This window comes from Halictus rubicundus, chromosome 10, assembly GCF_050948215.1.
Source record: "Halictus rubicundus isolate RS-2024b chromosome 10, iyHalRubi1_principal, whole genome shotgun sequence".
In the NCBI taxonomy this organism is placed as follows: Eukaryota; Metazoa; Arthropoda; class Insecta; order Hymenoptera; family Halictidae; genus Halictus; species Halictus rubicundus.
Genome location: NC_135158.1, coordinates 2680545 through 2707452, shown reverse-complemented (window position 1 = coordinate 2707452; position 26908 = coordinate 2680545). Strand labels below are relative to the sequence as shown.

General features: G+C 37.3%; 4 protein-coding genes across 6 annotated transcripts; 2 read left to right on the top strand and 2 right to left on the bottom strand.

Moving 5' to 3' along the window:
* The first annotated feature begins 404 nt into the window (after positions 1 to 404).
* Vps13b (vacuolar protein sorting 13B) lies at positions 405 to 16616 on the top strand. 2 transcript variants are annotated; one of them, XM_076794223.1, is made up of 33 exons: positions 405 to 626; positions 981 to 1244; positions 1336 to 1513; positions 1583 to 1661; positions 1919 to 2094; positions 2153 to 2256; positions 2325 to 2574; positions 2789 to 2979; positions 3060 to 3269; positions 3341 to 3479; positions 3599 to 3716; positions 3789 to 3931; positions 4001 to 4173; positions 4418 to 4594; positions 4656 to 4944; positions 5205 to 5367; positions 5493 to 5880; positions 6129 to 6255; positions 6326 to 6493; positions 6609 to 6832; positions 6913 to 7132; positions 7363 to 7567; positions 7878 to 8055; positions 8117 to 8440; positions 8567 to 10348; positions 10417 to 10512; positions 10603 to 14155; positions 14421 to 14825; positions 14899 to 15075; positions 15382 to 15552; positions 15696 to 15889; positions 15964 to 16302; positions 16375 to 16616. In XM_076794223.1, exons 2-33 carry the CDS (start codon positions 1158 to 1160, stop codon positions 16603 to 16605), a joined length of 11259 nt encoding a protein of 3752 aa, XP_076650338.1. In that variant the 5' UTR covers positions 405 to 626; positions 981 to 1157; the 3' UTR covers positions 16606 to 16616. The 2 variants fall into 2 exon arrangements, with proteins under 2 accessions (XP_076650338.1, XP_076650337.1); XM_076794222.1 differs by having other exon boundaries at positions 6120 to 6255.
* Positions 16617 to 17353: 737 nt separating this feature from the next.
* Positions 17354 to 19020, bottom strand: LOC143357688 (RING finger protein 37). Its single transcript, XM_076794227.1, has 2 exons — positions 18245 to 19020; positions 17354 to 18151 (listed from the first exon to the last, which is right to left on the bottom strand). Exons 1-2 carry the CDS (start codon positions 18889 to 18891, stop codon positions 17356 to 17358), a joined length of 1443 nt encoding a protein of 480 aa, XP_076650342.1. The 5' UTR covers positions 18892 to 19020; the 3' UTR covers positions 17354 to 17355.
* Positions 19021 to 19516: 496 nt separating this feature from the next.
* On the top strand, positions 19517 to 24107 carry LOC143357692 (galactoside alpha-(1,2)-fucosyltransferase 1). 2 transcript variants are annotated; one of them, XM_076794235.1, is made up of 3 exons: positions 19517 to 19833; positions 21007 to 21638; positions 21931 to 24107. In XM_076794235.1, the coding sequence occupies exons 2-3, from the start codon at positions 21175 to 21177 to the stop codon at positions 22469 to 22471; spliced, it is 1005 nt and encodes a 334-aa protein (XP_076650350.1). In that variant the 5' UTR covers positions 19517 to 19833; positions 21007 to 21174; the 3' UTR covers positions 22472 to 24107. The 2 variants fall into 2 exon arrangements, with proteins under 2 accessions (XP_076650350.1, XP_076650351.1); XM_076794236.1 differs by having other exon boundaries at positions 19517 to 19993.
* A 127-nt stretch (positions 24108 to 24234) lies between these two features.
* On the bottom strand, positions 24235 to 26853 carry Gas8 (Growth arrest specific protein 8). Its single transcript, XM_076794229.1, has 8 exons — positions 26632 to 26853; positions 26159 to 26370; positions 25839 to 26100; positions 25495 to 25755; positions 25271 to 25438; positions 25114 to 25200; positions 24835 to 25044; positions 24235 to 24772 (listed from the first exon to the last, which is right to left on the bottom strand). The coding sequence occupies exons 1-8, from the start codon at positions 26632 to 26634 to the stop codon at positions 24557 to 24559; spliced, it is 1419 nt and encodes a 472-aa protein (XP_076650344.1). The 5' UTR covers positions 26635 to 26853; the 3' UTR covers positions 24235 to 24556.
* Between the last annotated feature and the right edge of the window lie 55 nt (positions 26854 to 26908).

Here is a 26908-nt window from a genome sequence, read left to right as displayed (position 1 = left end):
TCTTCAATCCGGCGATCGATCGCAGGTTTCGTGTAATCTCGAGCTGCAAAATATGCAGTTATGTGTGCCATTATGCTAAAACATGACTGACAAAAAAATCACATTCGCATTCTATTCAAAGTGAACATCAATAGACGCGCGAAAGTGTAAAGGGAAGAACGCGAACAAGTCTTATAGGGTGGGTCGAGAATTGTACGCATTTGCTATGATTATGAAATACTAATTCATACATATATTGTTTTATTTATGATTGAATAAATCTTACAGGTTTTGAGACGATGCAATAGCACGTGGTGCATCCAAGCACGTGTTCCCGCGATTTGAAATTTCATTCATAAATTTATCAGCGCGCCGCGCATGCGAAGTGAAGGGGTCTTGCACATGCAGCTGAAGTGCACGTCAAATTGCGAAGGTTAAGACAGACAGCACAAAATAACATTACATACATACATTTACAACAAGCAAAACCATAATCGAAAGAAAAGTTTCTACTAAATCAATCAAAGTGATACCGATCCTTTTCTTTGATTTCATGTCCCGTTGTGAAGCATACAAAAATCGCATTTTTTAAATATGTTTTTACAGCCCGTCTCAATACGTAATTGCCGCTCGATGCCTCGTTTAAGGTTAATATATGTTTTTTAAATCTTTTCTAGCCGATTGTATGAGACTACGTTATTATAACTATAAGGATAATAAATATTATTGACCCTACACGAAAATAGAACCGAAATAAAATAGATTTGTGAAGTGCCCGACGATTCTGTTTATCCCTATTTCACTTTCCTTTTAACAATATTGAACGTATTTATTTACAAAATTAATAAACCAAAGAATTATTTCTTATTTTTATACGTATTATGATTTAAATACTTCCCGTATTTAGTTCCTGATTTTTTTTATTGCAATTTTTTCCTATTTCATGAAAGTCAGTTGTGCCAGATTCAGTAGCAATGTTTAAACAATTTGATCATTTTCAGATAAAGGTGAGCATTTTTTATTTTATATTTACATTCACCATTTTTGCAACAAATACGTTTGGAACATGTACTCTATGAATCAAAACTGATAATTAAATTGTCAAGAAAGTTTTGAACAGTTACGCACATTTATTAAACCCGTAAGAGCATGTGGAATGCATTGAATTACCAGACATCATGTTCAAATTGGAATCATACATAACACCTGTGATTCTTAGTTACGTGGAAAAGTATGTGAAGAATTTTAAACCAGAACAATCTCAGGTATGTCCTTCTATAGCTGTTGCATTTAATTAAACAAAAAAGATATTCAATAATTAGTTTTCCAGTAAATATTATGGTTTCTGCATCTCAGGTTTCTTTATGGGGCGGTGATGCATCATTTCAAAATCTTGATTTACGACTAGAAGTTCTGGAAGAGCAACTTAATCTTCCTTTTGTCTTCGTTAGTGGCCATATACATGAACTACTCATTCATGTTCCTTGGGTAAAAATTACTTCAGAACCAATTGTTATTACAATAAATACAATAGGTAAGCAAAACAATGTGAGGTGAAATTATGGTGTCAGTAAACATGTAAAAATCTCTTCCTTTCTTGCAGAGTGTATCTTAAAATTAAAAGATGATACTAAAGTGGAAACCAGCCCTGCGGGACTACAGAAAAGAGAAGAAATACCACAGTAAGGAAGACAATTGTTCTTCAATCATAATTATACTGCCAATTTTTATGCAAAATATAAATGGTCTGTGTCAATTGTAAGAAACAGACATTAAACAAAAATGTACTTTTTGTTTTAATAATTTTAATAAGTTGAAAATAATATAATAGTGCTCTTAAATTCTAATATAACTCACAGTTTTGATGTAAATGCATAAAATCCGCAGTACAATTATAATTCTGTGCAATAGCGCAATTTAAATATTAATCTCTTCACAGAGAAGAAGCCCCGCCTGGGTACATGAGAAGTATAGTAACAAAAGTTGTAAATAATATAACAATAAATTGTAATAATTTAATTCTAAAGTACGTTGAAGAAGATATTGTCCTTAGCGTAAATGTTCGATTTTTAAGTATGCAGACTGTTGATAATAAATGGGAACCAGCATTTACTGGTAAGCATTTTATATATCATTAACTGATTACATATGTTGTAATCATACTTGCTTTCAGATGTTAATGGGTATGAAGTTATGCTTAGGAAAGTCATTACAATCCAAGACCTAACATTATGCTTAGACAAAATGGACGCTTCTGGAAAGATAGAAATATATCAGGTACTTTTATTCTTCGGTAGTCTGAGCTCCAAACTTTTTATTAAAGAGCATACGATTTCTTGATTCAGGATCCGGTTCTATATCGATGTTCTGTTATAATACGCTTGATCATAAACTATCATAGCAACACCGCAAGAAGAGCGTCGGTCACACGTCTGGACCTTCATTGTCAGAAAATGGAGTTTAGTATAACAGAACAGCAAGTACCAATGCTTTTGAGGCTAGCTGCACTGATAATGGTACTGCAGACAAAACAGTTCCCGATAAATAAAGAGAAGTCTTTAATTTCTGCTGAAGAGAGAGAAAACAACATACAAGGTCTCGTGTCCTTTCACAAAATATAGTTTACATAATTTATAATTAGTAGAATTTAAGAATGTCAATATATTGTTTTCAGCTTACTAAGATCATTAAAGAAAGAAAGGAACTTTCTGACTACTGTTTCTTGCAACAGAGGCAGACAATTTTCATTTTGTATAAAAATCTGCAGTCTAGTAATTATAATCACGCTTATTGTTACTGAATGTTGTAGATGACATTATCGATCATGTAAGCGGAGCTGCTAATGACACCACAGGCTGGGGTGGATGGGCTTGGAACATGGTATCATCTGTGCTACCAATTGACTGGGACAATGACTGGTCCATGGAACAGCAAATGGCTTACTCTGGACACACTATTCATCTTGGTGTATACATACAGGATGCCACCTTGACTTTTAAAGTACAGGCTTCATACATACTCAAGGATAATTTAAATATTGACAATTATAAAACCATGTAACGAAAAATTAATTTTTTTAGACGGTAGAAAATATTAAGGAACATTTATTTTATAAGTCACGGAAGCTCAGGTATAAATCATTCCTGACCCTAAGATTGAACGGTGTGGTGGTAGACACGTTACTTCAAGGAATTGCTATGACCACCTTTCAAATTGGAATGGGTTGTATACGTATATACCCCAGGGGAACCTGTAAATGTGGATTTATGGAAGTAGTTGACGGAGCTCAAGTAATATTCTCTAAAATTCGTTTACTACTTTATTTATTGAATACTGTGTCTAACTTAAAAATTCTCTGTAGCCACCCCTGTATTTGGTAGCAGGGAAGTTTTATACTGATTACTTGAAAGATTCATTGTTTGATGATGATTCTATAGAGAATAAAGGAAAGAAGAGAGACTACAAACAAGGGATTTACTATCATCTGAATACTGTTTCAGGTAGTCATAGTTTAATGTACTATTTCATTATTGGGTTTATTGTGAATAGACTGCGAATTTTATGCAATTATATAAGATCCGCAATCTAATTAAAAATAATGATTTCAATGAACTTTTAGAGGAAAGATTAATAGAACGGTGTCCAGCATTCGCTATGGATTATGTGCACTGCATTGAGCTACCAGACGACATTACCCCTGAGAAACTGGCAGAATTTGGGTCTAATTTTGAATATAGGTAGCTTTGAGTAATTTCAAAACTTTTCAGAAGAAGAAAAAGCACAAAAATTAAATGTATACATTTTTATAGTAACTTTCACGAGCACAGAGTTATGAGATACATCATAGGCGATTTAACTATCCGATTATGTTCCGGCGTTTTCCATCGGATTGAAACGATAAAGCAAGCTGCCGCAAATTATGATTACAACCCTTATCTCGTTTCGAAGCCAGGTATTTTTATACTTGTTATTCATATGCAAATATAATATTCTCGCACTAATAGTATATTATTATTGATAGATCCATTGGTGGACGAGCTTCCACCAGTTACCCTAGAAGAGTATGAATCTTTACGAGAGAACGTCTCCATGGTTGAAACAAAGGTAATGATAACGAAGGCGTCTCTTCAATTGCAATTGGCCGATCATTCGATAACCGGATTACCACGGCAAAGAAAAATAGTTGAAAATAGAGTATGTATCAGATCATATATAGGCTGTGGATTTTATGCATTCATAAAAAAAAATTAATACGTAAAATTTAAAATAGCAGAGAGATAAAAAGTGATCAGTGAGAGAAATAAAATTCTATTTAACTCTCGTGTCTTGCAATCGATGCACAACATTTTTATTTTGCATAAAGATCCGCGGTCTAATTATGTATTATACACGTGTACAATTAATTCACTCGTTATTGACGCTTTTATTCTTTTGTTAGACGACACCGTTAACGCCTGCTCTTACAGACGACCCTTTCGTGAGCGTCGAATGCGATGAAGTAATATTAACTATGCTGCAACCGTTGTATCCATTTAGGCTTGCTGCGTGTGCATCGAAACAGACTGACGTCTCCACGGAAATGTTCGATCAGTGCCATAAAGTTATTACGCTTCAGGTAATACAAGAAAGAAGAATATCATACGTGTACAAAGTATTATGGATTTCTGCTTAATTAGGTGAACGGAGCAAGAAGTCAACTTTACTTAATGAAGAGTTGCCATACGTCGATAATAATGCCTTATTCAGTCGAATGTAAAGTGAAGCAATTATTATACCCTCAGTATTGGAGAAACATTGATCTGATACATGAAACATATTCGGTGCACATAGACAGTATTACAGTTACTGGAACGAAAGCAAAATTAATGATTGCTATATCTATATTAAATTCTATTTACGATCCAACTGATACAACAAATCCTATCGTCTGTTCTTCGTTGTTCAACGATGCTTGCCAAGAAATAGGTATATACAATAATAATGCTGAATAGACTGCAGATCTTTATGCAAAATGAAAATTGTCCAAATCAATTGTAGGAAACAAACGCTCAATGAAAATGCGTTTTCTCTTTTAATAATTTTAATAGTCGATTTTAACATAGAAAATAATGTGACAACATCATACAATTCTTCGAATGTCTTTTACAGTTTTATATTGGACATAAATGCATGAAATCCGCAGTCTAGTCATAAATCAAATTTAATAGATTAATGATTTATTTCAGATCCAGTCTACCTGGAGTTGTTAATGGAAAATGTGAACTGCAAACAATATTCATCCCTGGTCACAGTCTCCAATGAAATAAGTATTAGTTCAATGAAAATGTTTGCTCTCAATGAATCTCAGCAGGCCTTCATTTTCTCGGGTCCAGAAAGCAATGTTCATGGGTTAGTACATATAAATCATAAATAGACTGCGGATTTTATAAAATTTTTATTTTGCATAAAGATCCGCAATCTAATCATGAAGTATATGACGAAACTATTCACTATGTGGTAAATAATAATTTTAGCGAAGCAGAAAGTAAATTGCTGTTAACGGCTGTGATTCAGTTCCCAAAGGATGTCGATAAACAAACACATCCACCGCTTCTATCGGTTCAAATGGCAGACATCAGAGCCTCTCTTGATCCATTGTTATTTAAATGGCTAGAGTATCGTGTAACGTATTATAATTTAGGTACCTTGTGCACCACAAAGGCTGAAACGCAACAGCATTTCGAAGGTGCATCCTCTGACACGGGCACCAAGAAAAAGACATTCCCGAGTTTGCACGAGAGCGTGCACAGTTCTTCCGATAAGGAGAAGAGAAAGTCAGTCGTTACGACTGAGAAATCAAAGACTGTACAGAATGATGGTACTAAGAGGAAGCACGATTCCAAAGCTGATAGCGAGAGACAGGTATCTTCTTCATATGTTCATACAATCTTGGATATATTAACACTTTCGCTATCATTAAAATTTGGATGGACACATTCTCGTTATTTTTATAAAGTAATCTAAAAGAGTCACTTTTAGTAATAAACGATTTTAACATTGACTGTAAACAGCGAAGCAGATGATGGTAGCGAATGTATTAAAACATTTTTTTAGTAGCTTCGGTATGGAGTTATTAATTATAAAGAAGTAATGTATGGTAGAACTTACAGAATTTGGGAATATTGGCCAGATTATCAGAACTGTATCCATGGTGGTGTGGACTTGTGCTAAGTGGGTGTGTTGGACATATTGTTATATACATACCATCCAGTACAATGAATGGTATTGGTGCATTTGGTAGGTTGATACGTTGAATTAACAATATATTTATTTTTAACACCATACAATATACTTAAAAATGTTTCAGGCATCGAAGAGGCAAAAGATAGAGCACTGAATGCCGACCATAACTTACAAATGTTGATAGTAAAATTACCCACTCTTATTGTTCACTCTTCTAACATAAGCATCGAGATGCTGACACCACATCTTCAAGAGTTACCGGTTAAACTACCAAAATCTATGTGGACAAACAGTAAGTTACCAAGGAGCAGATGATACTTACTGTAGTATTAAATACTTATACTACATACTTACGATACTTACTGTAATATTAAAATTAATATTATTCACATCATAATGTCTTCCAGAATTGGAAAGTTTCCCATGGACGTTGAGTCTCGTCGAATTCCATTGCTACATGTTGCAACAACACACGCAAAAGAATTTCATTAAAAAGGTATCGTTGAATGCTACAGTTGCTCTCACAACGAAATTTACAACAGTTTCAGCTGGAGGAAGTGCATTGTCTTCTTTAGGCATCTGTGTTCACATAGACAATTCCCCTATCATTATTTCAGTCTCCGAGGAACAGGTATTGCAGTAAAAATATTTTTGTAACGTGTAAGCAATGTTCACTGAACAATTGGATAATTGTATAATTTTTTGCCATAGATAATTTTCATGAACAAAATCATTTCGAGTATTTTGTGCGTACTACGAGTATCAGGTGCCACTGACAAAAGCGTTGTACCTAGCACTCTGATGAATACTGAAACACAAGTGGTTCTTCCTATCATTCCACAAACTCCCTCAACACCAACGCAATTGCTATACCCTGAAGACGCTTCGACGAATTCGACTGTTTCTACATCAAAGGACGATATCACGCAAGGTGCATTAAGATATGTTTATAATTAATGATTGAAACGAATGGATCAAATGAAAAATAGTAAAGACATTTAAAGAATTTCAAAACACCTTTGCAATATTTTCAACTCCTTAAAATTATTAAAAAGGGAACTAACTATAGCTTGCAATTAATCCAAACAATTTTTATTTTGCATAAAAATCTGAGGTCTGCATACAACTGTGTTAACACTATATGAAATTTATTATTCCCAGAATCGGATGAACTGGTTTTAACTGCATGGATTCAGTGGACTATAACAAAGATTGCATTCAAGCTGTACGTGACAGAGACAGAAAGTACATCTTCGTTGAAATTGGTCCTCGAATTGGAAGACATTATCACCTCCTTAGATCTGCAACCAGTTTACTTGAAATTAAAGAGCAAAATTACTACCGCTACTATATTTCATTACACCAGGTATAGAACTACATACATTAGTGAATGATTTCAATACTAGTCTAGAAGAAGGTTGCATTTTATGAAATGTACAGGAATATATAAAAATAATTCGTTGCTCAATGCAATAAGAGAGAATCGGTTAGTGTAGTAAATGAAGTTTTCACTTTGTAAGGTGGAAGGAGGGCGCATGCTACACTAATCGAGTCTTTCAGAGCTACAGTGAACTGTGAATTTAAGTTTTCTCATAAATTTCACGTAATGTAACATGCTAGTCATTCGTTTATTTATGAAATTACACTTTGAGAGACAGTAGAAATATTTTGTTTAGAGCCCCGAATTCTCCAACTTGGGACATCGGTGAGTATGTAGGTGCAATACTCTGTGGCAGAGAAGACAGTTTAGAAAAAGGCGACGACTCCGGATTTTTGAGTTTCACTCTGACCAGAGCAAAGTCTGGGAACGTCCACACCCGATGGGGCACCAACAAACGCTATAGAACTCAGAAGGTACTTGAATTAGTTCCCATAAGAGATGCACTGCTCTTCAAATGACTAATTACAATTTTAGAAAGATATAACGGAGGATCCGTTATCCTCGAATGTATATATCTCCGAAGTAGTTATAAAAATGCAAATGGTGGACATCATTTTGCCACTTACTACAGTTAGCAAGTATATACAGCTGTTGAAACCGTTCACCTCCGTATATCAAACCATTGAGAAAGATTATGCCGAAACCTTCGAGCAAACCGCAACAACAGGCTTGAGTATTATTAATCTTGACAACGAATTTTTGCCATTGATATACTTGGACTTCAAGGGGCTTAGGCTGATGCTTCCAGCCTCGAACATAATTAAACTGAAGCCGCAGCATGATTTGTTAATGCTCCAGGTAGTAATGTCTTGCAATTTGTATAGTTTTTAGATAATATACACTTAAAGAAATAAATTTGTTGAATAATTCCTCATGGATATATCTTTGCAATCTTAAAGATTACATTTTTTTTAATTTTTACAGTTAGATGGAATTCGCATCACCCCACACGCAGAGAATCCGATTTGCAGAACGCCTTTGCGAATGGACATATATCAACTTGCGGCTCAGGCGAATATTTTAAGTATACCCGGCTCGATTGTAGAGGATCGGCAATACCAGATTAATATAAAGGGCATCTGTGCTCATACAACCACCTGGAAAAATTATCAAATGAGTATAAACAAGAAAATGTCTCAGTCATATCTTTACACGATGAACGAAAATCCTGCGTTAGAGTGGAACAAACTGGGACATGGAAGCAGCTTAGAGCAACAATTTTCAACACTACCCTTAGTATCAAAGTTCGATTTGTGCTTGATTATTGCACCGCCGGTATTCTTCAAGCCGGATGTACTAGTTTGTGGCAGTGCAGTTGAAGTTAATTGTATCACGGACATCGAAGTGACCATAAATTTAGACCAAATTCAGCTGATTTCCATACTAAATAATGAATTAAATAATTTATTAATGGGAAACTTTAAACTACATAGAACAGAGACTGTGACTAATAACATGTCTCAGAAAATTTCAACTGTGGGAGGCATTAAACAAATTACTTGGACAAAACAGTCCTCGGACGATGTGGACGTTGATTTTACTAAAGACAGTGGAATAGACTTCGAAACTTCGAGCGTAAATTCAACGATTGTTGGTAAACCACCGCTCCCAGGGACTCCTATACTATTACCATTTGAATTTTTGGTAAATTGTGGTAAAATAACACTTGTGCTTTATGATATTCAAAAAGCCAGTTCAGAGTATCAGGTCGACATAAATGAAATCGAAGAAGACGACGGTGAAAGTCAGAAGCGACCACTGTTCTACGTTATGGTCAACCAGCCGAATATTTATTTTTCACGGCAACACCCATCGGAGAAAATACAGATATCCTGTTTCGACATGACTATGGCGTTAGGAGAAAAGGAGTATGAATTAAATTCAATACCGACAGAGAAAGATTTCATGATGTTCATGATCGAAACGAAAAATGGCGATTTGCATCCTGATACGGGCATTCCGCCATCTTTTGTGACAATGAAGTATGAGAAAACAATAGGAAAAAATCCACAGTTTTCTGTAGACATGGGTAGACCAACAAAAATTTATTTCTCTTTGTCGAGGCTGAATCAGATACATGTTATGCAAAATAAGATACTACCGTATTTTGTAAATCAGTATGAAACAGCATCGACAGATCAGTTCGACGATATAAAAATGATATCACCAATGAAACCAAGGAAATTAAATTGGCCTGATTTGAGCGTGAGCACCAAGCAGGTTGTACTGTCCTTGAAAACAGATTCCGGCGCTGAGATAATAATCAGTTTAGCTTCATTGTCTGGGAGCATCACGTCTCTCCTTCGGCCTGATAGAATATACTCGAACACGTCCATAGATTCATTCATTGTATCAGCAATTCTTAACAAGAATATCAAAGTACTGTTGAATCCATGGTGTTGCAACGTCACCGTCTGTTTGCTCTGGGAGTCATGGCAGAACGCTGACTCCATTCCCCAAATACAAGTACAAGCGGACAGTGACAGTCTTTACTTAGATTTCGGGCCGGAACAGATAAAAATTATAAAGAATGTTATAGAAGATTGTCTGTTGTTGTTGAACGAACTAACAAAGACTTCTTCAGAGGGCACGAGTAGCGATAAACAAATTGTACTCTCTACTGAACAGCATTATAAGGATGATCTCAAAGCAGGCGCATTCCAGTTTGTCAATGGCAATGCTGACGAACTCCCATTCTCGTACCAAGTGAGTTTATCGACTCAAATATATTTATGTTGGCATGAACGTGGAGTCTAACGTATTGTTAATCGCAGGTTGTATTTTTCGCCTATCCCCAACAATCAATGGCTTGGAGATACCCGCAGCCTAGAACGCTGACTAGAATCCACGTGTCGCCAGTCCCATTTGAAGTTAGTACAACATATTAGTTATAATAACACTGTCCAACACCAATTTATCGAACCTTACTATTTTATATTAAAAATAATTTGTCTTTTTAGACTCTGGATTCCGATAGCGGTTATATCGACAAAGTACCCTGCGTTCTCGAATATTGGAGCGACTGTCACATGTCCTACCAACGCTACGTTGACTTCTACCTATCAGAGACAGACTCGTACCGTTTAGAACTGCCAGAGAAGGCTCCTGCCCGAGCAGTGGCGTGCATATGGCGAGTAGTACTACTGTCAAGCAACAACAAACTACTATCCAAAACAATAATCTCTGCGCGCGTCCTTGCTGCCTGTTTACGCATCGATTCCTACTTCAATTCCTCCATTATACCTAACATACAAGCCGCTTTGAACATCGGCGCTGTACACGTATCAATGTACAATCATGTGAACTCAAATATGTACAGTAATTTGCAGCCACCATTGAAAAATTACACCCTGAAAGGCACCGTACCTGAAACCCAATGTTTCATGACGTTAGAGCACAAGGAAGCCATATTGGTGCTCAACAGGTGGATAGATGGCTCAACGTTGATCGATGTCAGCGGTACATTCAGCGTGCACATTTTAGACTACACTCATTTGACTATGCAAGAGATGTTGGATCCTTTAGAAGCCAGATTCCAATTATCATTGTCGGATAAAACAGATATATCGTTAACGTGCAGTCCATTCTCGCTAAAGCTGGGACCGACGATAGCTCACACGCTCGCAGTCTCCGCGCATTTGTGGTTCGCGTTCCTGGAAGAAGAGAACCGGAACATGATCCTGTTCACTCGTTACGTGGTAGCGAACGACACTAATGTCCCTATCCTCTTCGGTCAAAGCGGAACCGGGGACAACACTCTACTCGAAAGCAGACAGTGTATTTTCTACTCGTGGAAGAACTTCGGCAACAAGACGCTAAGGATAGCGATAGAGGAAAATATCTGGCTGTGGAGCAAACCGTTCTCCGTAGCCACCGACGGTGTCCAAGCGATTGAGTTCAACAATTCCTTAACCAAAGCAGCTACTTTCATCAGCGTCACGTCTCTCTCTGCTACTCAGAAATTAGTCACCTTCTCTGGTCAATTGGTAATCTCTAATCAATTGGTCGATAACTTCGAGATGAAATTGGTCAAGTACGAAGCCGACATTGGTTCGAAAGTGACTGTATTAAAGGACGTACACCCTGTTCCTGGTAAAAGCAGTCCACCGTCGGTCATTCTCGACGGAAATAAGAAAATGGCTATACGATTACGCTTCACCACCATGCCGAACTTGTCCTGGACAGGGGACATTCCTCTCCAGCCAAATGCTAAATGGGGCCAGCCCTGGCTAGTCAAAGTACCCTTACAGGAACGCGGACAGTTCCTAAGTATCTGGGTACGAGTGGTCACTCAGGTGATCCAAGAGAAAACCAAAATTCTAGCCGTGCTCAGTCCACTGTACATGATCAAATCGCATTTACCAGTCCCGGTCAGGGTGCAAATGGACACGCCTTCGTTAAAGATCTCGCTGAGCACCATGGTGAACGGCCGTGGCGAGCGGCAGCAATTATACTGCCCTGGGACCTTCGAGCATTTCCATCAACTAACATTCCAACTAGAATCTGGTGTATCCACCTCCAATCCCTATGTCCCACTGTCTTATAGCTCCGTCGACCAACGGAAATTCTTCCGAAGGCCGGATTTTGAAGATATAGACGGTATTATAAAAGATCTAGATAGCAGAAGGGAAGAAGAAGAATGGCCCTTCCAAGGAGACATGACAGAAGAATGGCTGTCCGCTGAACAGCCTCAGACACACGTACAGGTCAAATACCAGGATGCAGGTCTGGTTTCCAGTACTTTGTTGCTGGAGCTGCAACCGTGGTGTTTCATGCTAAATTCCATGGGATGTCACCTATCTCTTGTATCGGAGGATACAGAGCTGTGTCAGATACCTCATTATGGTATTGTGACTCCTCCTAAGCTGGAGGGTACGTTTCATTTATGCGTTGGAGTCGGTGACACGTTTTACACATCCCAAGCTCTCCAACTGGCTCGGCCCGATTGGAGTCAGAGCTTCTATATGCCAAGAATCGGGGGATTGATCCCGGTCGATGGGAATATCAAAACGTGCGTGGACTGTTGCTCTAGCGTATCCATCATGAGCATCAACTCGAGCATGCACGAGGACATGCGGCTGATTCGCGTAACAAGTAGTCATGTCATCAGTAACTTAACTTCTCAAGAGTTGTGCATTGCCACGTTGGCAGTGCACGAAGAGGAGACAGGTCTGGAGTTGCCTAACGATCTCACTTTGTACAGTCTCAATATCTCGCCTACTGAGGATCAGAAACAGGGTATACCTATTACACAATGGTACACGTTGTACATGGAGGACATTATGGAGCCCCTGGTGCTTTATATATCGTTGAGCTTGGGGCACAAGTGGTCTTGTCCAGTGAGAGTCGACCAAGGCATGAGTCGCAAATGCGTTGCCATTCCGAATGGCTCTGCGACTATGCCAGTAGTCATCTCGACTCAGGAAGACAAGGGCACGACGTACATAATGATTCACGTTGATTACCATCCTCAGCTGTTGATCGAAAACACCTGTGCTTTTAAAATACTACTGGGTCAATCGAATGAATCTGGCGAAGCTACACTGTCAGACACTGCTCACTTTACGTGGACCTGCGAAGTGGACAGTGGCGCATCGTGTCACTATTCTACCCCATCGGTCAGTAATAGATTGCCTGATGCACCGGTCTCAACTGCATCCAACGTACTATTGTTCTCTGCTGTGACAAACCATGGTGATCAAACAGCACAGAACAAGGAACTACGGTGGTCGAGAGGTATAAATCTATCATCGATATCAAGTGTACTGGTAGATCAGTATGTGAGATTACCATTTTATGGAGACGTGAAGCTGATAATGCAAAACCGTTGTTACACTACGTACATTAGTATTGTACCAATCTCGCAGGAGGAGGTGTCTGCGAGGGATATTAGAAGTCGTCTTCTGCGCAAAGAAGCTGATATCAAAGAGGTTGAAACGCTGCATACCAAGTACACTGATACGACAGAGGATGATAAATTAATAAACGTGCAGAGCTCCGATAGCTCCACGTCGGTGACAACGTTCTTCTCTGCTCAGGATGAAACTTTGAACACGGAAGCTGCGCCGCAAATAAATTTTCAACACTCGATTACAAGTTTGAATAATAGTAAAAACAGCGACGATGCGAAGGTCGCTGAAGAGAGTGCGTCAAAAGAAGGATCTGCCACTATCTGTCTCCGCGGAATTACTATCATCATCATGCACGACATGAATGAAAATGCGCAGAGGATCGAAGTCGCTAGTTTGTCCATGACTGATATTATAGTCACTGTTGCCGCAAGATCCAGAATGGTCAATCTGAGTGCTTTCATTGGCGACTTGCAATTAGATAATCAACTGTTCGATCAAGGAGGTTTCGATTTTCCTGTGGTATTAATTAGTCAAAGTCCTCTTGTTACGAAAGGGGTAGGGTATTACACGCAGAATTGCTTGATGAATAAAATAGAACAAATCAGGGAGAATTCTCTGATAACTATCGATTACGTCATGGAGAATCAGGGACATATTGCAGGTTGGTAATAATTAGCGGATTTTTTGCATTTATGATAAGAATGAGTAGCTGCAATTTGAAGCAGTAGAAAGATTAAAAGAATTGAAGAGTATACATTAATTTTGACTACCTAGTATTATTAAACAAACAAAGAAATTCCTAAGTGGCTCCTGTTTCTTGCAACAGATACAATTTTTATTATACATAAAGATCTGTAGTTTAGTAATTCTGTAACTTAGTCTTTTATGTTTTCGAAATTGTACTAATTTATATTCATTGATTCCAGCGCTAAAGGAGCTTTATTTGAAGATTGCACCCATTAGTGCCTACATCGAAGACACATACATAACACAGTTATTGAATTATGCATCTTCAATGGTCCCTCCTAGATTTTTCGTACCGGATGATGCAAAGAAGATGAGGCCACTGGTTGCAACTACTGGAGTATGCATGTCCGATTACATAATCGTAGATGCAAAAATACTAAGCGATCCTTTGAGGCTGCATAATTTTAAAATTGAGCCTCTGTCAATCCTGCTGAGTGTCCACACTTCTGTGCGATTATATGTAGCTCTGGATCATTCTCCCTTGTACTTTGGTATTTTTGAGAAGAAAAATGTTTTGACCACACCGTACAGACTCGGCAATGCACTTACGATGCATTACTTGTCTGGAGCTATATTTGGAGCAGGTGCAGACATTACTTGCTTTCTGCTTGCATTATCAATACGATACTTATTCGATTAAAATCATTAAAATTTCAGGATGGATGGTTGGATCTTTGGAAATACTTGGTTCACCTGGAAGCTTAGCGCAAGCTCTCGGTTCGGGGCTCAGAGACTTTATATCTCTTCCGTTCCAAGGCTTGCTACAAGGGCCATGGGGTTTCATTGTGGGAATCACGCATGGTTCAGCAAGCTTGATGAGACACGTCACCGCGGGTAATTTCTTTAATTCATACTAAGACATTTTCTTAGCATTTTATTGACACTAGGTTCGAATGCATTTCAATATTTTTAATTTACAATTATTGAGATTGTAAAGATGCATCCATGAGAAATTATTTAACAAATTTATTTTTTTGGATTACATATTATAAATGCCTACAAATATTGATAAACACATTCTCGCCATTTTTAGTGCTCCATAAACCTAGTTTTAATAATGTTAAAGAATTGAAAATAATGCAAAGGTGTTTTTAAATTCTTCAATTGTCCTTACTGTTTTGCATTTGAAAATTCGGACAGGTACCCTGAATTCTGTGACGAAGCTGGCATCCAGCGTAGCACGAAATCTAGATCGTCTAACCCTAGATGAAGAGCATCTGCAAAGGCAAGAAGAATCTAGAAGGATGAGGCCTCAAGGCATGGCTCAAGGGCTCTACCAAGGCTTAACTGGATTAGGCATGAGTGTCCTAGGTACGTCATCAAATAGGCTGCAGAGCTGTGTGAATTCGAGCTGTGTGCTTCGAATATTTTTACTATTTTGTGTTTTACTTACTCATTTTTGCGAAAATCATTTTATCGAACCAACAACTTTCATTTCAATTTCAATTATTTAGCCGCGGTTGCTGGTCTCGCTCATCATCCTCTGCAACAAGTTCTGTCGGGTGAAATAACAACTAAAAGTCTCGTGACTGGTGTTGGTCTGGGACTCGTTGGAGTAGTCACAAAACCTCTGAGTGGAGCTGCAGAGTTAGTTGCTCTGACAGGGCAGGGGCTACTTCAGGGTGCAGGCTGGAATTCTTTGCCCTCTGTAAATAGTCGATAATTTATACTGTTCTTAAGCATTGTTGGCAAGATGGGATAATACTAGATTTTCCTTCACAGCCTCGACAACGACCAGTGGTTCAATATACAACAGGAAATAATAATACATCCATTAGGTATGCTTGGTGGTTGCTACCTCTGCTGGAGCACAATCATGGCAACATTCTACACGTTACCAATGCGGACCATGTGATCCAACAAGGCAGCAATCGTGCTGTGACCTTGGTTCTGACAAGGCATGCACTGTTACTGGTTAACGCAATCGAAGACACTGTGGAAAGGATACTTTTGTTGAAAGAGTTAACCAGTGCTGATCATCATCTTGATTCTACTATAAGCTTATACTGTGTTCCCGAAACGACACAGAACAATAGGCCTGTGTCACCTACTCCATACGAGGTATGATATACAAGGTTGTAAGCTTACTATACCATTGTCAAATGTTATTATTATTAATAAAATATTTTACAGATGGATCAAGAAATGAGAGCACGCGTAGCAGAATACGTGAGAACCAGCAGCACTGGTTTGGCCAGTGTTTCAACAAACAGTGACGGTCAGTCCGACATTTTTGAGAATGTTACCCCTAATTCTGACCGTACTTTGACCTTTTACGTTTCTCCTGATTCGCGCAATTATTTATTATCATTGTTCAACATCGCCAAACGCCAAAGTCAGGGCAGCGGATTCAGAGTATTATGAAGGATAGATAGATCGTACTATATTATTTTTATCAGACCACGAACAGAGTGGATAAATAATATTTTTGAAAAATGGAAAGTGATAAGTCAGTATTACGCTTCAGGATTAAAAATTCTTTGCTAACTGCAATACGTGTAAAACACGTATCAAGATTACACGAGATCCATATGTACATATCCGCCACAAGATTTGTGATTTTATTTTCGGAGAATATCCTGATATGTAGCAATTCATGGGATTAACGACAATATACGCAATTCGGGACTCTTTCGTATAGAGGAAATGTTTTTGCAATATTTATAGAAAAATGATTGTAAAGTAAAAAAATTCCCCATGCCTTTCATTGACTAAGCTACGATAATAATATAATGTACATATCCTCTAGCAATCAGATTGTCTTTATATAAATCGAAACGCGACGAATATGATTCTGTAATTCGATTTCAAGCAATTTTGTGCATATTTTTCATATATGTGATTATAAATATTTGCAACATGCGATTTGTTGGTAACAGGGAAATTCTTGTGACTTGAAAATATAATGTAACATTATCCGATTGTTATGTGTTATTTACACCACGACTGAAAGTAGACGAGTAGAGTGCAATGAAGTGTAAAAAAATTTTATACATTTATTAAAAATTATTACATTTTATTTACAATAATCGGCGTAACAGATCTATGGAAAATATAAGGACGTGATCGATGCGAGAAACTACTGTTCTTGTTTCTTGCGTTTGCGCGAGTTGTTTATTCGAAAATGCGGTTTATTTCACTATTCTTATAAGCTGCGCCGCATAGTGTACATCGATTGTCTTGGATGGATAACAATAATTTCCTGCAGAGAACATGTTTGCATGGAAGATTATAAAAAGTTCTATTAGTGCAGCAGGTACAATTGAACTTGGAACTTGCATTATTTTTCTCCGACCTATTGCCAAAGTGTGGTGCCACTGAATCAACATCGTAGCTTGCACTGTTAGTGGCATTATTCTTTAGCTCAGGAGGTTCGATAGTCTTTCTTTTCTTCGGTGGCTTAGGAAAAGTGATAGCAGTTCTTTTGTGAGGCATTATAACGACTGGCAGTTTATGGCAGAACTTCTTGTTCGCTTGCGTGTCTGTTGAAGAACACTGCAACTTCGGCTTAGGATCGTTTGAACATTTATTGAACACATCCTCTCCTAATAAATAGTTTGGAATTTCGGCTGTTTTAGTCTCTGGTGCATTTGAGGATACTGCACGACCTAAAACTCTTGGCAATCTCTTAATCTCCTCTGCATTACTATTCTCAAGCAGAAATCTATCTATTCTTATCTTCAGTGCAGTTGCTATTACAGGTTTACGATCTTCGCTAAAGGGTATGCCTGTGAAGGGATCAGTCAGTCTTCTTCCCCATAATGCCTCTGTTTCCTCGTGCTTTTGCAAGGTACTTTGATCAATTATTTTTCCACTGGGCAACAGGATAGGCTGTGTCATGATTTCCCATGTGATTGCGTCTAAGAAAGCTTCTGGCACTTCTAAGGATGATTCTAATACTTCCTTCAAACTACAATATGTTTACAAAACAAATAATTTTATTTTAGAGGACTATAAGTAAAATACCTGTTTCTTTTGCATATAGTCCGTTGATGATATTTACCTGCTACTTGGAATAGTAATTTTAGATTGATCTACAGATTCTAGCGCACTAAACTGCTCTTTGCACTGTTCCTTTTCTGTAGACTCATGCAATTCAGTTTTATACCACAAAGTAGAGATACTGGCTGCAGTATCCTTCCCGCATCGTGACGCAACGCTTCCCCACACCTCGATCTTCCCTAATGCAGGTACAGAGTTGTCTGTCTTGCATATGCATATCCTTAAATTGTTTACATATGTTGCCAAATGTCCCAGAGACGGTTTTATGTACCGTTTCAGAAAATTTGCAGGGACTGGGAGCGTTTCATGATTAATATTAAAAGGATAGAGTACCAGTCCAGCGTTCGAGCTGTTTAAATATCCACTGGCCAGTGGAGTGTACGGTATGCTGTGATCACTGCTTGTTTTAGCGTATATTTGAAAGCCCGACGACTTTTGCGAGCCGACGAACGGCCAAATAACAATGTAACTGACGGATACATTACAAAGAAAAGTGATGTCAATGTTAACAGGAGGTTTGATACTTGCGTACGCTAGGAAACCTTTATCGGAGTCATTTATCAAGTTCGAAACTTCATATCCTTCCGTGCTGACAGTGCTGCACTCGATTTCTGGCCTCAATCGTGGGTCGCAGAAATTAAAAAGCATTTCTTCGCTGTGAAGAGACGAGCAACAACATTCTCAGATGGAAGGTTGTAATTTCGAATTGGTTTTTGTTATCAATGTAGGTCCGAATCAGCTGTCAGATCAGGTTAGATCCCGTTGAGGTTAGGTCTACTGTTCTTTAAATTTGCATTCAGCGCCATTCTTGGCAGAGGCAAAATGCTGAAACTGGTAATAAAATATTACCGACAGTTATCGACCTATGGTAATGTTGATTTAATAATTTGCAGAGATTATTTTTATAGTAATAAATTAATTAATAAATGGAAAATATGTTAAGTATTACTATTCTCTGGTGTCACTTTTAATGTAAATGAATTTACTTAGTTTTCTGTAATAGGACTTTAACGATTTCAGCATAGGACTTTAACGATGGCAAAATTGATCTAGCGTTAAAACAATAATAATAGAAAAGCTCTTATACATATTCGTTTTGAGCCGTAAAAAATGAATTTCTGGCATCTGCGAACAATAGATTCGCGTTATCTATAGAGCCAGTCTGATAGGCGCCAATGGAAATTAAAAATCTATATATCAAACCGTCCGGGGGTGACGGTTCTCCATGACGTCATCGGTCGGGACAACATCCCCCGTTCCAAGGATGCAAGTTCGTCCCGAGATATCATTTATTGTTTAACAGCTTCGCGAAGTAGTTCAGTTTCGCGGCAGTAGTCACGGCGATTTAGAATAATATTGGCATCAAATAAAATGGGGTTCGCGCTATAACCGTTCCGAGTCGGTGGAGTGAAATCGATTGAAAGATATAAAGCACACACATATCTCATGGAAACGCAACAAGCGTCGATGCACGAGGCACGCATCGATTTCACCGGGAAAACATGAGTGGCAGAAATAACAGACAGAGCGACGCGAGCCCCGTGGCTAATAACGAGTTTCAAGTGCAATGCGAATATTTTACTGGAACGGGTGAGTGACAAAATTATCGTCGTTTCGTTTCGTGAACAACTTTTCTCGGGCTCGAAACGCGAACACGCAACCGCGTTCGCGAGAACCGCACGAAAACTGTTTCTCTCTTCCGATAATCATACTCCCGCTAACGAAATTATATTTTCTTTTCGACTCCAGAGTAAGTAAACGATTCTTTCACGTTTTTTCGTTCTTTTGCATTAGTTTTTCCCGTGCTGTTTGTAGTGGGTAAACGGTGATATATTTCTGTATATACAGGGTGTTCGACGACAGGTGGGAGAAAATTTAAGGGGTGGTTCTCCAAGACGATATAAGACGATAATGAAGAATAAAAAAATTGCGATTTCGGCTTCATTTTTTAGTTATTATCAATTAAAAATCCGCCTAACAGGACCAACAGAGGTGTACGTTGCTTACATCATAAAGGCACACGATAGTCACGTATCAAAGGAGGTCTATTCGGCTAGAAAATGCGTGTGGAATGACCCAATCGGACGGTTTACACGCCGAATTCTTGCCAGGTGACTTCTTGCGTGGAACACGGAGTATTAGTCACTTGATACGTGACTGTCGCGCGCCTCTATGACGTATGCAACGTACACCTCTGTTGGCCGGGTTGCCGCATTTTAGGCGGACTTTTAATTGTTAATAACTAAAAAATCAAGCCGAAATTAAAATTTTTTTATTCTTCATTTTCGTCTTATATTCTCATGGAGAACCACCCCTTAAATTTTCTCCCACCTGTAGTCGAACACCCTGTATACATATTCAAGTTCATATAACACCTGAAGCTCGCCACCTGTTAACCATTCTGTAATATAATTTCCTACATGATGGTCATAGCATTTATTCATCCAGACCCGACAGAAACGATCGCGAATCTCGATTCATAGTTACCGTGCTTTGTATAATAAAACCATGCTAAATTAGTAGCTTTGAAAGTATAAGTATGTAATACTAGGCCATGTCCTTTTCCATTGTCTGACCAATTCGTGCGTATACTACTTACGCATATTATCGTTGTTACGATTTCGACATGAAATACACGAAAATTTCAGCAAACTTTTTTTCAAGTATTTTCGTTACCACATTAGTTACACAATCCCTATCCTATTACCATATACAATTAGAAATTACGTGCCATTCAATATAAATGGTATTATCATTGCAAAGATGTACGTCGGAAAGCAAAGGACATGGCACACCTGTAGATACGAAATGCCGGACTAGTGGAAGTTGAAGAGTAGAGAATAATAAGCAGAGAGCTGTAGTGCAGAAGATAGAGAAAAGAATCGATTTGGTACGTAGTGACAGAACCTCCTGTGGGAGCAAGTAAGGATAATGAGTCACGCTCAGCAGCATGTACTTGCCAGTGCAATAGTTCTTGCTCTGATAGTGGTTTTCTGCATCCATGTCTTCCTGTTTCCCATGTACACATCCAACCCACCAGCTCGTCACATTAAGATTTCCACGTACGAACAAGCTCTTTGTCGTACTACATTAAAGAATATCAGAATACCACCGGAGTGGAGAAATCCATGTCCAAAGTATGGAATAGTTTCTGTGGTCCAAGGTGGCAGGCTTGGCAATCAAATTTGGGAGTATGCCTCGGTATGGGCAACTGCTAGACGGACTGGACTCGAACCGTTCATGCCACGCTGCATACTGAAGACTCTGGAGGAATACTTTGAAAATCTCAGCATTCCTCCACTCAGTTACATTGGAAGATGCAGTCTAGATGTTGGGCAGGTCGTTAATTCTCTTGCACAATGGAACAGCACAGAGCAGAACATTATAATACCAAGGTAAATCACTGAAGTCTATTTGCAATACAGTAGTGAACCTCGTTCGTTGCACTTTCTTCGCTCAAGGTGGGGAATGTAGCTTATTGTTACATGTACACATTGATTGCGGCTTAATGCAATATTGGTAAAGTTATAGGTGGGAAATCTTATGTTATTGGTTAGACATTGTTCATTTTGGTTCATTGCTAAAAACTCGGACGTTGTCTGAAATTCTGGTCCCGTTTTCGTGCAACGAGCGAGTACTTACTGTAATCAATTGTTTCACATTTTAACGCTTTTAATGCAATTGTAGACACGCAGCTTACTGGTCTCTCATTCTGGTGTGGTTGGATGATGTACGAAGAGAGTTTACATTTAAGCTGAATTTGAGAATGTACGCAGACAGGGTACTGAAAGAGATAGCCGAGGAATACAAGATGCTCGAACCGACGTTTGTGAGCGTACACGTAAGAAGGACAGATTACATAAATTATCTGTGGCATAAATTAAAAATTAGACCCGCTCCCGTTAGCTATTACTTCGCGGCAATGGATTACTTTGCTGACAAGTATAGTAACGTAGTTTTCGTAGTGACTAGCGATAGCATAGATTGGTGCAAGAAGAATTTGCATAGTAAACGACATAGAATCAAATTCGTGTCCGAACTGGACGCGAGAGGTCCCGGCAAAGACCTGGCAGTTTTATCAGCATGCAATCACAGTATTATAGATTACGGTACGTACGGTTCTTTTGGCGCAATTTTGGCTGCCGGCGAAACCGTAGTGTACAATGTAACAACATACTTTTCTACCCTGATTGCCGAAGTTTTGCCAAACTGGAAGATAATGAGTTGAACAAAAATCAAAAGTATACTTTCCACGGATCTCATGTTAGAAATAACGCGTGTACAAACACTTTGTTAAGAATACTTTTTATACGGAGTATTAACTGTTCGTTTTGTTCAACGTTATAATATAACGGAGAACAGTTTCTCTGTTGTTCACATCAAAATTTTAAATGCTCAAAAACGAGATTTTCTAGACAATATGTTACTTGTTTATAATTTCTGCATTTAACATTTCAAATTCGTGAGTAGTAGCATTTGTTTTCAATAGTAATACATATATGCAAGGCAGCATGCAATTATTTATACTGAACATTAAAATTTAAAGGATTTTTAATTCAATAGAATTGTTGTTATGTTTGCTGTAAGAATTTAAAACTCTGTTTTCATAATTCCTAATGAAGCAACCAAATGAAAGTGTATCGTTATATTTCAAAAAGTTTTTATCAAAATGATATACAGGGTGTTCGCGATAACTTGTATCAGCGTTTTTTTCGTTAATGATAAACATTAGAATGCTTACCTTTCACGAAAAATTGCTAGTACAAATTATCGCGAACACCATGTATATATACATATATGTATCTATGATGCTGATATAAATTGCTTAGAGGTAATGTGCATAGTTTTTCACTTCATTATGGCACTATTAGGTAAATATTATAGAACTGTGCACCCTTAATGGTAGTAATGAAACTTACATATTTTAAAGAATTTGTAAAAAATCTAACATAGAAGAGGGATACAACGGAACAATGGACCACTAATGTCTAAAATTAAAACAGATACTTATTTTTTTTACTACTGAGATTATTCATACTCTCGCGGCCCTGAACAATTAAATAGACTCGATATTCTTTTGACATGATGTACCAATCAACTGAGCCTAATCGAAAAATCTACAGAGCAAAAAAAAATGAAGCTAAGCAAGCTTTAAAGTGGTCGAAAATTAGGTGCAGTGATTTTTTAATATATTTATATTATTTTTTTCGGAATCAGAAGCTTTTGGCTAGTGTAGAGTTGTTTCGTGATATGATGTAACAATCGGAGATGAGGAGAAGGCATAGTTAAATGTACTTGCATTATGCGTTAAGTCTATCATACAAAGACAAACTTGCAGATATAGATAAAAAGAAAAGTATTGATGATCTATGACTCTTATAATGTACAATGATTTCAACTGTGATTCTATTTCTTATTGTGCCAAAATTCATAATATACATACACATATATAAAGAAATATAAGTATATACATGTATATCTATATGGATATATAAAATATAAGTTCATATGTGTGTACAAAATAACATATGCGTTCGCTGGTGCACATTTGTACATGTACACACATATACAATGGAGTTATATCTATACAAGGTATTATATAATGTTTACAAATGTGTAAAAACAAAAAAATGATAAATTATTTCTTCACTTGACAATTAAATATTTCTGAAACGGACAAAAAAATCAATAGATCGAAGGACGAGGTATTTTACATAAGCCGAGTATATAAGTGTTTGAAATTTATTAACCACGTGACCTGATATATTCGATTTATAATATTTTATAAATTAGTCTAGTCGATGTGTCTATGTCTATATATGTTAATATATATATATATATATATATATATATATATATCTATATCTATACAAATATATAGATAAATATATGTATACTTACATAAAGCGTCTTCAATGTATTCAATGCCTGTTAGTTGTTGATTAGGGAGAAAAGAAGAAGATATGGTTGAAAAAGTTGATACAAGGAATTGTATCACAATATAGAATTTATAAAAGTGTTAAAACAGGCATAATTTCAAATGTTTACAACTTTCAGGCACTGATATGATCTGCTCTGTACATTCTCTGTGATAACTTTACGTAATTTATAAAAAACAAAAGTAAGATGAATGTGTTGAAACGTATTTGTTTTGCAAAATAAAAATAGTATACTTCGAAAATCATTTATACTCTCTTTTCATCGATGTTCTTTTCTGCCTCGTAAGCTTCACTAACTAATGATGATGATCGTTCTAATGATCAGTTCCGAAGAGATATTGCAAAATAAATTATAGCTAATTTATTGGCATAGACTAGCGGTTCACGGTAACAAGTCCAGCAGGGCCAAGACCTAATTTCGAACTTACAGATTTTATTTTTAAAGGCTGAAAACCAAGCTCGCTTTTTGGGATGCCATACTCTTGTAACTTCGCTTCGTAGGTTTTCAATAAATCATCGTGCGCCTTACAGACTTTTGCTAATTCATACTGAAGATCTTGTATTGCAGTGTTCTTTCTAGTCAGCATGTTCTGTAAAAGAGAAACTGCGTCGTGCTACCGCCAAAATGATGGCAATCAATTAATATACAGACCTCTAATTTCTTATTAGCATGGATAACAGTCTCCGGGTCTAATTGAGCGGCAGCAAGCACCTCGCTGATCTGTGCTTCTCGTTGTTCTAACAAGTCAGATAATTTTTCAAGTTTCTTTTCCAAAAGTACGTTCTTCAGGCCTGTCTTCTGCTGAAGTTCAAGTATAGACGAAACAAATCTCGAGTGTAACTCGTCTCTTTCGGACTGGCACTGATAAATAAAACATACTCATAAAACAAAGTAAAAGCAATTTTGATCAAATTAAAAATAATGTTATACCTTCTCGAATCGTAACTCCAATATTTCGTTTTCCCATTTCAGATTTTCGAAATCTTTCTGAATAATTGCCAGCCTCTTCTTGGTAGACTGAAGCAAATGGAATTAAAATATAATATACAATTAGGTCGTGCAAATAGAAAGTTATTAAAACACTAACAATTAATGCTTGTCTATCTTTCTCATAGTTTTGGAGTTGATGAGTGAATTGTGCTACAGACTCTTCAAGCGTTTTCAAGTCGGCAGAATATTTCTTGTTTTCTGTGGTCAATTCCCGTACTTGTTTCTTCATCCGCTCTTCGTTATTTCTCATTACTTCCATTTGATCCTGTAGCGTTAATAATAAAGTAATATTGGTAGCTCTATATTTTGTGTTAATCATACCTTCATGCTTTTAATTAAGGACAAATTGTTTAGGTTAATGTCGTTGAAGTAAGTTTTCATTTCTGAGAATGCTGTCTCGTGATTTTTTATTAAATTATTGATTTGTATGTTCTTCCGCTCTTCTACTTCGGTTATTTCCATACGATGTTTCAGAGTAAGGGACTCATACTGATTCGCTAACTTCTGCTCATACTTTTGCTCTATTTCCGCAGCTTCGATTTCAAATTGTTTCGTTATCTTATCTATTTCCTCTGCATTTTGCTAAACAATAAAGATCAGTTGCTGTAAGTCCATTGAATAACGCGAGAAAATTCTTCCAATCTCCCTCTACCTCTTTGTCATACCAATTTTAATGCACGTATCTCGTTCAAATGTGCTGAATCTTGCTCTCTTATCGTCTTCTTCAGATCCTTTTTGTCTTTGTACAATTCATTCTCTTGGGCTATGTGATCGTCTTGGGCTAATTTTAATGCAACCATGTGTTCAGCTTTGGTTTCAGATAGATTTGTTTGATGTTCATACATCAAGTGTTTCACTTTCTGCTTGTACAATTTAAGTTCCGTCTCGTGCTTCTCAGTTACTTCTTCCTTCTCACGTTCTTTATTTCTTCGCAGACAATATCAGTTAAACATGAGATCAAATATTCAAGTTAAAGGAGACATACCGGATGGCTGCTCGAGCCTCTTCCAATTGATGTCTTGTGATTTCCCAAAAAGTCCTAAGCTTATCCCTTTCGAGCTGGAAATAATTTCTTTCTTCCCTCTCTCGTTCCAATTCTTCAAGTATTTTGTGAGCATACACCTCCAGCTGTTCTCTATTCATTTTTGATGTATCTGCTCCATCAACATTGTCCGGTGCCTTTGCCTTCTTTGGTCCCTGAAAGATGTTCGCAGAAAAATGAGAAATCATGCAACTCAGGAATAAATATAATTACTACTTTGTCTGTTTGTCTCTTATAATAAAAAGATTACGAAACTAATATATTTATATTTTATTTATTACGATTATTGAGATTGTGAAGATGCATCCATGAGGAATTATTCAACAAATTCATTTCTTTAAGTACATATTATTAAAAAATGGCTAAAAATTTGGAGATACGTTCTCGTTATTTTTAGTGTAGTGTTAAGAACTTACCATTTTGGATAAAAAATTTCTATGAGAAAAAAAGGCAATCAGAAAACGCGATATAAATCACAGATTTAGGATGAATGTATAAATAATGTTCTAATGAAATAAATTGTAGACAAGCACAAACATGTTAGCTTTCAAAAAACATTTATAGTGGCATTGACAGTTACAAATGGGATGAGAACGTCACTGCTTGACTTCCAAGCATGAATGACCATCTGTTGTGACTCAATAGTTGCTAGGCAACTGAAACTCAAAGGATATGTAAAACACGCTAAATGAT

Excerpts from the sequence above, each read along its gene's own strand:
- Vps13b (XM_076794222.1), top strand. The coding sequence starts at position 1,158 with ATGTTCAAATTGGAATCATACATAACACCTGTGATTCTTAGTTACGTG. Across the intron at positions 4,174-4,417 it reads GAAAAATAGTTGAAAATAGA|ACGACACCGTTAACGCCTGC; the intron begins GTATGTATCAGA and ends TTCTTTTGTTAG. Across the intron at positions 5,368-5,492 it reads CCAGAAAGCAATGTTCATGG|CGAAGCAGAAAGTAAATTGC; the intron begins GTTAGTACATAT and ends TAATAATTTTAG.
- LOC143357692 (XM_076794235.1), top strand. The coding sequence starts at position 21,175 with ATGAGTCACGCTCAGCAGCATGTACTTGCCAGTGCAATAGTTCTTGCT. Across the intron at positions 21,639-21,930 it reads CAGAACATTATAATACCAAG|ACACGCAGCTTACTGGTCTC; the intron begins GTAAATCACTGA and ends ATGCAATTGTAG.
- Gas8 (XM_076794229.1), bottom strand. Across the intron at positions 25,756-25,838 it reads AGATACGTGCATTAAAATTG|CAAAATGCAGAGGAAATAGA; the intron begins GTATGACAAAGA and ends TTTATTGTTTAG. Across the intron at positions 25,201-25,270 it reads AAGATAGACAAGCATTAATT|TCTACCAAGAAGAGGCTGGC; the intron begins GTTAGTGTTTTA and ends CATTTGCTTCAG.
- LOC143357688 (XM_076794227.1), bottom strand. The coding sequence starts at position 18,891 with ATGCTTTTTAATTTCTGCGACCCACGATTGAGGCCAGAAATCGAGTGC. Across the intron at positions 18,152-18,244 it reads ATTACTATTCCAAGTAGCAG|TTTGAAGGAAGTATTAGAAT; the intron begins GTAAATATCATC and ends AACATATTGTAG.